We start from the raw sequence: 13832 nt of genomic DNA on the forward strand, positions 1-13832 counted from the left end.
TACAGCGGACAGCCCGAGCACAGTCCGCATTCCACCAGGGAACGCACTTCCGTGGACCCCGAGAGGAAGAGCGAGGAATAGAGCGGAGAGCAGCGTTGAAGACAGTGTCATGAAAAAGGAGGAGAGCGCGAGAGAGAGGCAGAAGGGAGAGGTCAGAGAGAGCAGCACTGAGGGTAAATAGGGTCCAGTCTGCCTTAGCAAACTGCCACCTAGGGAAAGAGAGGGAAGGGCGAAAAGAGAAAAAGGAAACAAGGATGGGGAAATGATCACTTCCATGGAGGTCATCAAGAACCTGCCACGTGAAATCTAAGTAAAGAGAAGAAGAGCAGAGAGAAAGATCAAGACAAGAAAGGGTGCGAGTCCGAGAGTCCAAATGAGTGGGCTCACCAGAATTCAGAAGAGACAGGGAAGAAGATAGGAGAAACGGCTCAAGGAGGCGACCCCGGGTATTCGTCAGAACGTCACCCCAAAGAGAATGACGACAATTGAAGTCACCCAGCAGGAGCACAGGCTCCGGCAAGGAGTCTAGGAGGTGTTTCAAATCAGGAAGAGAGAGCGGGACACTCGGGGGGAGATAAATGGAACAAACTGTGTACCATTTCCCCACAAAGATACGAGCAGCAGAACAATGGAGAGGCGAAGGAAAAAGTAAAGGAACAAAGGGAACATCTGCACGAATCAAGAGAGCAGAAGAATTAGAAGCCCCAGCAATGGCTGGGGGGGGGGAGAGAAAGGAATAGCCACGAAAACGACCAGGACGAGCACCAAGCATTGGCTCCTGGAGACAGACACAAAGGGGCGAAAACCGCGAAATCAGAAGTTGGAGTTCGAGGAAATTGGCGTAATAACCTCGAACGTTCCATTGAAGAATGGACAACGACGGGAAGAGAAAGGACAAAAACAGAGAACAAGGAAGAAACAAAGGCGAAAGAGCAACAGAGCACGTTAAAGAATATCAGGGTCGGGATCAGGGTCAGCAAAGTCAGGGTTAGGGGGCATGGGTAAACTGAGCAAAGACGGAGGGAAGGAAACGGGAGAACAGATCAGAGGTGGGCGGGCGGGGTCCGGAGGAGGAGGAGGAAGAGGAGGAGACAACGGAGAGGAGCAGTCAAGGACAGCAGTAGGAAGAGGGGGAGTAGGAAGAGGGGGAGTAGAAAGAGGGGAGCGCACCCCAGCAAGAGCAGCAACCGAAAGGGAAGCAGGGGCCAAAGAAACCTCCATAGCAGGAACAGGGGGCGCAACCACTGAAACGGGAGGGGAAGGAGCAACAGAGCCAGAAGTAGGAGCTAAGGAAGAAAGCGAAGCCTTCTTACCCGCCGGGGAAGAGGAAGGAGAGGAGCCAGGCTTACGCTTCTGACTTAAAGAGACAGGTGTCCCAGCAACTACGTACCGGGCAACGGATTCCAGTGTCTCAACAGGAGAAGCCGAACGAGAGCACACACGACGGCCGTTAGGAGAGCGATGGACATCCGCCTGCACCGACAGGCGGCGGGGAGAGCCGATAGATGGAGGAAGAGGATGGGAAGGAGGATCGGAGGGGGACGAGGAAGAAGACACAGGAGACATGACAGACCGGGTTGAAAGAAGGGGAACCCCAGACAGAGGACCAGGAGGGGGACCCCTCGGGAAAGAACTCAAAGGAACAGAGGAGGGGGCAGTGGGCGTATCAGGGTCCAAGGCCCGGAAACGGTTGAGAGTCTGAGGAAGGGGGGAAGGACGAGGAGAGGAAGAGCGCAACACGCGAGCATAAGAGATGTTAGTATAAGGCGGGAGCCGGCGAACCTGGCGCCTCGCCTCAGGAAAAGACAAACGCTCCCGGTGCTTCAGGTTAAGGACGGCCGCCTCAAGCTTGTAATGGACACAGGCACGGGAGAACGTAGGATGGGCCTCACCGCAGTTGAGGCAGCGAGCTTGGGGAGAAGTGCACTCCGACTTAGAGTGACCTTCACTCCCACACAAAGGACAGAGAGAGACAGTCCCAGAGCAGCGGAGGGCACCATGCCCAAACCTCCAGCACTTATTACAAAGTCGAGGAGAAGGAATATACTCCTGGACAGAGCACCGAGCACCAGCAAGAATGACAGAGGATGGAAGGGTCCTACCATCAAAGGTGATCTTCACAACGCGAAGGGGTTGACGGCGACGACCACGAGGGGGACGAGTAAACGAGTCAACCTGGAGGACAGAATGGCCCTGGGCATCAAGGATATGCCGAATATCATCGTGGCAATCCTGCAGATTCCGAACACCGGTTGCAACATGGGGTGGGAGGAGAATAGTGCCAACACTGGAATTCATCTGAACGTTCTTGGAGACCCGAACAGGGATCTCGCCAAGGCAAGATAAGGCAGCCAAGCGGGAAGCCGCATCCTGAGAAGGAGCAGCAACGACACGTGTACCGAGACGAGTGGGGTTGAAAGTAACACACGCATCCACGGAATCTACAAGATGCCGATGGAGGGAGAAATCGTCAGGAGGCGCAGAATCAAGAGGGAGGAGATCAAAGTATTTGGCCCATGAAGCAGGACCAAACAAGGCCTGATACGCATCAGCACGGGAAGGAATCGAGCGAGTGCGGTTGGGGCGCGAACGGCGTTGAGAACCCCTAGAGAGAGAGGGGTCAAAAGGCGCAGTAGTCACAACGAAAGACTTAGCCACACCAGGGGACGAAGTGGTCACCACCGGGGGCTGGAGGCTCGACCCAACCTCAGAGGAGGGAGGGGAGCTGGGGGAAGAAGTCAGGACGGTCAAAGAAGGAGCAAGGTCGGGGCCCAACGCAGCGGGAGCTACAGAGCCTGGTCTTCCAATACAGGCCGACTCGGGGGCTTGGTCGCCCACCCCACGAGCCTGAGAGGGTACAACGGAAACATTCAACGACATAGAGACGAAAAGTGACAAATTCATCCACGAATGTGCCCCCATACCCACCATGGAGCCACAATTAGAGGCAGGACACCCAACAGGAAGCTATCGCTGATCATGCCGGGGCCCCCTAGGGGTGCGTCGTGAGTATACGCCCCACAAACGCCACCGGAAGAACCGTCAGTCCGTCGAGATCGGGTTCAGCGACGAAAGGGGGATTGACAATAAAAGGTTCCCCTCGCTCGAGACGTCGGGTACTACAGTTCTACGGGTGCAAGAGTATGCCTCCTCAAGCACCCGGGCGTCAAAATAGAAGAAGTCCAAAGAAATAATCCAAAACAAGCAAAAGGTCGGCAGGAAACGACAAGCAGATAGGAGAAGAGGGGGGAGAAAAACGAAACATAAGGAAAAGGAAAAGCGATCCGGCACAATTGGAGAAGACAGCAGCAGGAGTGCAAGGCCAGAAAAGGACAGAGGACTGCCCAACGGAGCATCACACTCCGGCAGCCGTCCACCAAGCCCCCTCACGACGCCAACGGGCCGGAAGGGGAGGGGGTACACATCAAAAAGTCAACTCCAGCAATCAACAGCCAATTAATGCACAACTATATTCTGCCCACTTCAAGACACTGTACCAATAAAAAAGTATCAAGAGGAAGAATGGGCCAATAGGCCCTTTGCAGTTACTTCCATTCTTATGTTCTCATATATCCAATTAATACCTATTGTTCTGCGTTCTGTCTTGTGTTTGTCAAAACTTTGTTCACCTCATCCAAAATTGTTGCAACATATCACCTCACCCAAGTGCGAGTATATAAGACGGATAAGCTGTTAAGTGTTAGCATAAGTAAAACTCTGATTAGTGTTTTAAGGTTACAGTTGTGTGTGTAAATTAAAGTTTTTGAAAATGTAACAAGTTATTATGAAACGTATTCAAGCGTCGCGTCAGACTAAAAATAAAAAAGAATTTTGGAGAATTGATTTCTCAATTACCATCGACAGTAAAATGAAACGTAAAAAATAGAGAAAATTCGTGTTAGAATTATTAATCTTACTTTCTCGGTCATATTTAACAACATACATACATATACATACACATACATACATATATATATATATATATATATATATATATATATATATATATATATATATATATATATATATATATATATTTGTATATTATGTAAGGTTATACATTTACATAGTTTATTTACAAAAAATGAACATTAAAAGGAAATAAGGGGAAGTTTGTTTCCTAGAGGCTGTAGATTTCTTGGAACTCTTCGGACGCCAGGCAGGAACCGAGGATGCGGCGGGCATTTCCCCTCTGGATCGCGACACTGAGGAGCTGGAGGAGAAAACTTGCCACTCTAGGGTATCATGTAAAGTCAATGAGCCTGGAACCAAAAACCTTAAGAAATCTTATTGCAAAAGCTTGCTCAATGGACTAGGGTCTCAGCTCCTATTGTAACGAAATTGAACCATTGATCTAATTCCCTGTACTTCGTAGACTTGTGTCATTCTCTGAGGCTTCTGCTTGGCTGGCAGAGAGGTTGATGTATGTTGTTGCCAGGAGGGGGGGGGGGATACTCAAGTATAATTCCACGCCATCTGTCTGCCGTCCTTCAAAGGGTGCAATGTGATTCCGTCTGGTCGGCCGGCAAAGCTAGCAGAGTTAAGGTTCAATAGGTTGTGGGGCTCCCTCACCGCTGGACACTGGTGTTACGGCCACAATGGGTTGCAACCGAGTTCTTTGCTGGTGGAACTATAGTTCTGGTATCCGGCCCCCAGTTAGTAGTGGCTTTCAAGGAGTGAGCTCGGTAATGCAAGTAAAATACAAATGGGGAGGTGCATTGAATACGACACTTCATCAATTATTAATATATTCACATATAAACACTTTCCCATCACCTCATATAATCCTAAAGGAAGTATTACTACACTTAATATGTACACAAGTGTCTCTCTCTTAGGACACTAAGCGTTCCTCGATGCTCAATCGATGCAGTCTTGTCAGCTACCGTGTTTCCTCAACACACAGTACCGTCCACAACCAGTACTGGGAAACACCAACGAGTCTACCCTGGCCATGGGCCAGCCAAAACACAGTCTCACTAGGTGCTCCTCGTGAACGCCCACAATCACTCTCCAGCCTGGTGCTGGCAGAGAACATCAGCCTCGCGCTGCTGGGCTTCTTCACGTACAAATACAAGGGTAGTGAACCCCTGGCAGGAGCTTCTTGCAACTCGCTGGTTACACTCCTTCGTAGCACCTTAACTGCCAGTCGTCTCTTCCGTTAGCCAGTCCTGGGTACGACGAATTCTGTCACTGCCACTTCACAGGCAGACAGTAGAACACTACACTGTTCTTCTCCGGCGGCGGCTCACTGCTTCCTTAAAGAAGAATGGAGTAGAGCTATTGGCTGCCCTGGGTAGACTGACTGTCCTCGTACCACAGCTGCCCTACGTCGACTCTGTGGATACAGACACGTCATCAGTACACTGGTCAGTACTGGGGACACTAGGAAATATCACTTATGTACCCTGACATAGACATACAACTCCTCCTATAATAGATGGCGCTGATTTTCTAGGCGCCACCTCACCAGAGGTCAGCACCAGCTACCTCTCGAGCTGACTAGGACAGGAATCTAGCGCCTCTTGCTGGTATAATCCTGCCACCCTTAGATGGCATCGTCCATGTTGTGGGGGCTTCGGGAGCGGACTCACAGATGGCATTGGCGTCGCTTCTCCGTGGTCCGACGATGGAGTCGGGTTCGTAAAAACTGGGCAAAGGCAAGGCTCCTCCTAATTATGTCATTGACTTCGTCGTGTCTAGAGCGCAAACCGACTGATTTTCCTCAGTGCAGGCAATGCAATCCATAATCGTCTGCATCTCCCTCGAAGCAAATACACTTATGAACAGTGTGGATAGGGGTAGCATGGCGGAGAGCAACTGCAATATGGAGGCTGCTGCGGATCAAGCTGTGTGCCGGTCGCAGACATGGGACTGCCTTTAAGAAGTCAACTGTGTAGGGAGCCTGCACAGCTTTGAGACGTGCACTATATACATATACATATATATTGATATTTGAAGCACACATTTATGGTAATAGTGATACTGTAACAGTAAGCATAGATACATAATTTTGGCGGTATGAATAATTCATAGTGCATTTGATTGTACTATGTTAACATAAATTAAATGCAGTAATCTTCCCTGCTGTAGCTGGAGATGCTGATGACATACTTTTGACAGTAATATGTGAACAAATTGTTTCAGGTTCTTTGTTATCCACACATGAGAGAACGAGGAAGAGGAATTGAAATTACAGCTAGAAATACCAGGTAAGATATTTCATATTGTTCAGTTTATCATTGGGGGTTTAATATTGTTTTGTTTATCATTAGAGATTAGTATTGTTAAGTTTAACATTAGAGTTTAATATTGTTTTGTTTATCATTGGAGATCAGGATTGTTCAGTTTAGCATTAGAGTTTAAAATTGTTCTGAGCATTCTTCTGAAGCTTCGACATCATTTGGAGAGTCCCTGGGAACATTATCACAACATCTAATGATGGAAGCCAAGTGAGGTGGTCTTCCAGATTAATAAACGTAAACTCCTTGGCTCTAATTCAGAGCTTTACACACATTACCTTAAGAAAGGATGCGTGTTACATCCAAAAGTTTGTCTTTTAATACATTTACACATATTTGGTCTTTCCTTCTCCTTCGTTAAAAAACTACGACATTGTAGTAAGTTTCTCCGTGTAATATAATTTTATGAAATATTTTGTTAACATAAACTTAAGGTTAGATTTAAATTAATGCATTGAAAAATAAATTAAAGTATATTTATAAGGATCACAGGGAATAAAGATGCAGCCAATGTGATTTTAAATGAAATTTTAATTAAGGTATAATTTTGGGAAAGCAGGAATAAAAACGGAATTAAATAATGGGGAATACGAGAAAAACAATTAATATAGAAAGGTTATCATATGAGGATGGGTCTTTTCTTAGAAAATGAGGGACTGGATCTATGACTTAAAAATATTAAATGCTAGTAATGATTTATGTGAGAACGGAAGAAAGTGATGGGAAAATACCATCACAGAAAAGTTATAGCGAAATTAAATTGCAGCCAAAATATTCCAAAGTTAGAAAAAAATGCCATATGCAGTAGAGAGTAGGAGCACATGACTGACAAAAGTATAAACTGAATCCTTGACCAATGGAAGTGAAGAATAGCTCATCCACACCAGTTTTTGGAAATCTTGAAAGCAAACTGATTTTTCGAACTTTAGAATATGGGAAAAAGATAAATTTATCAGAGTTCAGAATATATGAGGAACAAATAAAAAAAAATATTATGCCTGATGTTGAAGGTACTGAGAGAAGGAGTTTAGTAGAATATCTTATTAGAGTTTCTGAAACTGTGATTATGACGTGAAAAGGTAAATGTGAGACAACAGGAACGTTCAAGTGGTGATTTAAGCTTCAGTGTGGCCTAAACTATTGCGACAGCTGTTATAATACAAACTGAGCAATTATAGTTCAAACGAAATTATTATAGTATGGATTGCGATAAGAATAAGATTATAGATTAGATTAAGCTAATATAGTAGTCTGAGCTACTATAGTACAAATTCAGCTATTGCAATAGTCTAAGCTTCCTAGTAACGAAATTTAATGTGTTTTATACATGTTATACACTTCATATTTAGTAATTGGAAGTAAACCATATGATATGCAGGAGATAAGAGAACAATGTTAACAATGAAAACATTATTTCTTCCTGAAGATTCATATACACATAATTCATAACATATTAGATATAACGTAGAATATTTCTAGTTATGATGTGAGGATCACGTCTCTCCAATAAAAGCTGAATTAGTGATGTTTGCAAACAAATAAATAGTAAAATTAAGTCACAGGATAATGAAAACATATTTATGTTAGATTACCTGAACCTGAAATATTAGGGTGTGCATTTATACTTCATCCAGGCTAGAATTGCTTGCAACATCACCATCCCGCAATGGTAGATGGCTTTAACAATGCAAGCTAGGGCTTGGCAAGACGTAAGTAGAGCGTACAAGATCAGGGTGCGAGTTATCTGGTGAGGTGCGAGTTATCTGGTGAGGTGCGAGTTATCTGGTGAGGCTCCAGCTTTGGGGAATTCCTCATCGACCGGCTACACTTTTTTCCGAATCAGGGTGGTCATGGACGTCCTTCGGTGCTGAGGATGCACTATAATGGTGTTCCCGCCGGACTTTATACACAACACAGTTTATAGTGCAGGGGTTTAGTTGTGGGAGCCTTTGAACCTCGTACTGAGGGCACCTCACATGTTCAGGTTAGCAGTGTGCAGAGAGGGGTTTATGTAAACACATATGTAATCTATAAATACGTACTAATACACAGGGAGCATTCATTACGGTAAGATTGGAGTTTATCGAAGCTAATCAGATTCAAATTCAGATGTTTATTCAGGTAAGGTATATACATACAAGTGATGTTACATTAATGGATTGATATATAGATAGAGCTAGTACATACAATGCCTAAAGCCACTATTACGCAATGCGTTTCGGGCAAATAATATTATGTCAGAGACACTTGGAAGCCTCACTGATCGATGACCATATTATAATTGCCGAAAATACTGTCTTAACATTTCTACCAACCAGTCAAGACGGCTTACCTGTCACTACCGGTCACTAAGGTCTTATGCGAGTTCCTTCTTGATACTCAGGAACGGTAATGACATGCACAGTCATCAAGGGTAGTGACCTGTCAACTGACAGTCATCATGGGTAGTGACCTGTAAACTGACAGTCATCAAGGGTAGTGACCTGTCAACTGACAGTCATCATGGGTAGTGAAGTGTAAACTATCAGTCAACAAGGGTACTGACCTGTCAACTGACAGTCATCAAGGGTAGTGACCTGTCAACAGACAGTCATCAAGGGTACTGACCTGTCAACTAACAGTCATCAAGGGTAGTGACCTGTCAACAGACAGTCATCAAGGGAAGTGACCTGTCAACAGACAGTCATCAAGGGAAGTGACCTGTCAACTGACAGTCATCAAGGGCAGGGACCTGTCAACAGACAGTCATCAAGGGCAGGGACCTGTCAACAGACAGTCATCAAGGGAAGTGACCTGTCAACTGACAGTCATCAAGGGCAGGGACCTGTCAACAGACAGTCATCAAGGGTAGTGACCTGTCAACAGACAGTCATCAAGGGAAGTGACCTGTCAACTGACAGTCATCAAGGGCAGGGACCTGTCAACAGACAGTCATCAAGGGAAGTGACCTGTCAACTGACAGTCATCAAGGGCAGGGACCTGTCAACAGACAGTCATCAAGGGTAGTGACCTGTCAACAGACAGTCATCAAGGGATGTGACCTGTCAACAGACAGTCATCAAGGGCAGGGACCTGTCAACAGACAGTCATCAAGGGAAGTGACCTGTCAACTGACAGTCATCAAGGGCAGGGACCTGTCAACAGACAGTCATCAAGGGTAGTGACCTGTCAACAGACAGTCATCAAGGGTAGTGACCTGTCAACAGACAGTCATCAAGGGAAGTGACCTGTCAACAGACAGTCATCAAGGGAAGTGACCTGTCAACTGACAGTCATCAAGGGCAGGGACCTGTTGTCACGGGGGTGGGCTGGGGCTCTGCTAGCAATCGATATTAAGCCAAAGACTTACAGGGAAATTTTTAAGGAAAGCAAATTGAATTCTTATATAACTTACTATTACCTATAGGAGAAATAACCTAATTCAAACCATGTTTTCTGAGAGGAAAAACGTTTTTTTTTTTTTTTGCCCCATGATACTGGAAATTAACATCATAGTTTTACACAAGCCTCATATGAGAGCAAAGTCAATTTTCAGAAGTACCTACAACACATTGCCAATTTTATATAAATTCTAAACTTATAACCAAGCATATCCCAGTGACCACTTGGTCAACCAGGCTATTGCTTGCTCTAGCATCACTGGGCTGATCTGGCATGCTCATTGTAAGACTTGGCATATCCCCACCAGTTGGACATACTCCGTCGGGGACGATAAAATTGGTACTATGAGTGTGGCGGATGAGTACAAGTACTTAGGAATACTTATCGGGGCCGGAGGCAGACGCATATCCTATGGTTCCCTGTTTGAGGACGGTCTGACTAACATCACTAACGCCCCCCTCAAACCCCAACAGAGGTTATACCTACTTAAACAAGACCTAATCCTCAAGCTTGTTCTCGGACGCGTGTTTATGGCGGATTTAGCGAGGCTTGACAGGCAGTTGCGGCACGCCGTTCGTGGCTGGTTGTGACTGCCTCACGATACCCCTAATGCCTTCTTTCATACCGACGTAAAGGACGGTGGACTAGGAATTCCCGACTTTACTACATCATTCCGCCTACAAAAGAACAAGCGGCTCGGGACGTTGGTAGAGTCGGAGGATCCGGTGATAGTGGCTATGGCTCTTCTACCCGCATTCCAAGCACGAATGCGTCGATGGGTAGACCTGACCACGGCCGCCGGAACCCCCTTTAACAGAACGGCTGAGCGCTCTAGAAGTTGGAAAGCAAAACTGTATAGGATGGTTGATGGTGCCGGCCTTGCATCTACTTGTGAGGTTCCTTCCTGCCATAAGTGGGTCTCATCCGGTACCCGTCAGCTAAGCGGATGAGATTTTGCTTATGCCTTCCAGATTAGGGTAAACGCTGTAGCCACTCCGTCTAGAACAGCTAGGGGTAGACCCGAGGCTTCTGGTCTCTGCAAGGCTTGCCCGAGACCAGGAACCCTGGGCCACATATCCCAGGCATGCTATAAGACGCACGGAGCTCGGGTGAAACGTCATGCCAATATCACTCGGTTCATAGCTGGTCGCCTGCGGCAGAGAGGTTTCGAGGTGGAACGTGAGGTTCATATACCGGATGGAAGGGCCTTCTGCAAGCCCAGCATCATCGCTTGCAAAGGTGACGAAGCCTTCATATTGGACACCCAGGTCTCTGCTGATAACGTCCCTCTCTCCCGTCCACATCAGAGTAAGTGCGACAAATACGGCACCCAGAGATCCTTCAAAAGGTCAGGGAATATACCGGGAAGCACACAGCACCCGCCTCATCGATAATCCTTAATTGGAGAGGAGCATGATACAAGGAGAGTGCACACGGACTTCAGGATATGGAACACACCAAGAGCGACTTTGAGACTTGCTCTATGAAAGCCCTAACCTGGACATATTCCATCTACAGAATATGGTCCAAATCCACATCAAGGGGGCATACATGACAACCCTCCCGCTCCGGGCCTTGATAAGAGCTTTCGCTTTGAATTGTTTTTCATGTATGATGCTGTCAAGTCACCAATACTGCCGGTTAGGCAGCTTGTTGTTTTGCCCTCAGCTTTAATTCTTTTTTAATGGCATACTGTGCATCTCTCCCTTTGTGTGTTGTCTTATATAAGAAAACAAAATACTAAATAATTTTCCATTTTACGTGTTATTATTATCATCAAACTGTTATTATTACACTACGAATGGTGTAGGTTGAGATTGACATCTGGCATTTATATGTATTTTAGTTTGTTGACAGGGAAATATGTGTGCTTAGGGGTGCCTTCTCACCATGCCCAGTGGCTGGGGGGGATCGGTGCTCTGAAGCTATTTAAAACCCTATAGCCCCCTGAAATGGCAAGGGGCGTTTGGGGACAAAATATCCATGATGAAAAAGCACTCGGTTCAGACTGTTGCCTCTGGTTGTGCCGTATGGGATATCTAATTTACCGCCATGGTCACTTCATTAGACGAAAATAATTACACTGGGATTCCTGGCCGTTTGCTTCGTTACTTATATGAATTTGGTGCTAATATGACATATGTAAGGACTTAGAACAGTGTAGTCAAGCTAATACTCTTCAGCTATTTATCCGCACATCTTCACATTTCTGTGTAATAGGAGCGAATTTGTGTACTTCAGTGCCGGTCAAGCATAGACGCTTTAACCAATCAGAGAATCTCTGTTACGAAGGTATGGATACGCTAACCTTTTTTCAGGTCATAAAATGTCATTTGGGTAAGTCACGTTATGGTTACTCCGGTCGTCTCAAGCGGGTGACCTGACTGCTGGATTCTGATGCCCGAGGGAAAAGCTCACCAAAATAGCTTCTGTTAAGAGATGATGGGCTAGTACTCATTCCAATAATAGTACTTCTAGCGTGATATATATCCATAGCTTTAGTCCACGTGCTTTACACTACGAACTTCGTGAATCCTGTGCACATATAACATTGTGTCAATGTAGGAAACTGAGAGAACACACTCCACATTACCTTTGAGATAAACTGAGAGAACACACTCCACATTACCTTTGAGATAAACTGAGAGAAAACACTCCACATTACCTTTGAGATAAACTGAGAGAGCACACTCTACATTACCTTTGAGATAAACTGAGAGAGCACACTCTACATTACCTTTGAGATAAACTGAGAGAACACACTCCACATTACTTTTGAGATAAACTGAGAGAACACACTCCACATTACCTTTGAGATAAACTGAGAGAAAACACTCCACATTACCTTTGAGATAAACTGAGAGAAAACACTCCACATTACCTTTGAGATAAACTGAGAGAAAACACTCCACATTACCTTTGAGATAAACTGAGAGAAAACACTCCACATTACCTTTGAGATAAACTGAGAGAAAACACTCCACATTACCTTTGAGATAAACTGAGAGAAAACACTCCACATTACCTTTGAGATAAACTGAGAGAAAACACTCCACATTACCTTTGAGATAAACTGAGAGAAAACACTCCACATTACCTTTGAGATAAACTGAGAGAAAACACTCCACATTACCTTTGAGATAAACTGAGAGAAAACACTCCACATTACCTTTGAGATAAACTGAGAGAAAACACTCCACATTACCTTTGAGATAAACTGAGAGAGCACACTCTACATTACCTTTGAGATAAACTGAGAGAGCACACTCTACATTACCTTTGAGATAAACTGAGAGAACACACTCCACATTACTTTTGAGATAAACTGAGAGAACACACTCCACATTACCTTTGAGATAAACTGAGAGAAAACACTCCACATTACCTTTGAGATAAACTGAGAGAAAACACTCCACATTACCTTTGAGATAAACTGAGAGAAAACACTCCACATTACCTTTGAGATAAACTGAGAGAAAACACTCCACATTACCTTTGAGATAAACTGAGAGAAAACACTCCACATTACCTTTGAGATAAACTGAGAGAAAACACTCCACATTACCTTTGAGATAAACTGAGAGAAAACACTCCACATTACCTTTGAGATAAACTGAGAGAAAACACTCCACATTACCTTTGAGATAAACTGAGAGAAAACACTCCACATTACCTTTGAGATAAACTGAGAGAAAACACTCCACATTACCTTTGAGATAAACTGAGAGAGCACACTCTACATTACCTTTGAGATAAACTGAGAGAGCACACTCTACATTACCTTTGAGATAAACTGAGAGAACACACTCCACATTACTTTTGAGATAAACTGAGAGAACACACTCCACATTACCTTTGAGATAAACTGAGAGAAAACACTCCACATTACCTTTGAGATAAACTGAGAGAAAACACTCCACATTACCTTTGAGATAAACTGAGAGAAAACACTCCACATTACCTTTGAGATAAACTGAGAGAAAACACTCCACATTACCTTTGAGATAAACTGAGAGAAAACACTCCACATTACCTTTGAGATAAACTGAGAGAAAACACTCCACATTACCTTTGAGATAAACTGAGAGAAAACACTCCACATTACCTTTGAGATAAACTGAGAGAAAACACTCCACATTACCTTTGAGATAAACTGAGAGAAAACACTCCACATTACCTTTGAGATAAACTGAGAGAAAACACTCCACA

General features: G+C 44.8%; 1 protein-coding gene across 1 annotated transcript in view; it reads left to right on the top strand.

Moving 5' to 3' along the window:
• The window catches only part of LOC138350322 (extended synaptotagmin-3-like), a 319761-nt gene that overhangs the window by 226375 nt on the left and 79554 nt on the right, over positions 1-13832 (top strand). Inside the window, exon 8 of the mRNA XM_069300945.1 lies at positions 6148-6212. Within this exon, the coding sequence (XP_069157046.1) occupies positions 6148-6212 (65 nt within the window). The remainder of the gene's footprint in view (positions 1-6147; positions 6213-13832) is intronic.

Source organism: Procambarus clarkii, chromosome 45, assembly GCF_040958095.1.
Source record: "Procambarus clarkii isolate CNS0578487 chromosome 45, FALCON_Pclarkii_2.0, whole genome shotgun sequence".
Classification (NCBI taxonomy): domain Eukaryota; kingdom Metazoa; phylum Arthropoda; class Malacostraca; order Decapoda; family Cambaridae; genus Procambarus; species Procambarus clarkii.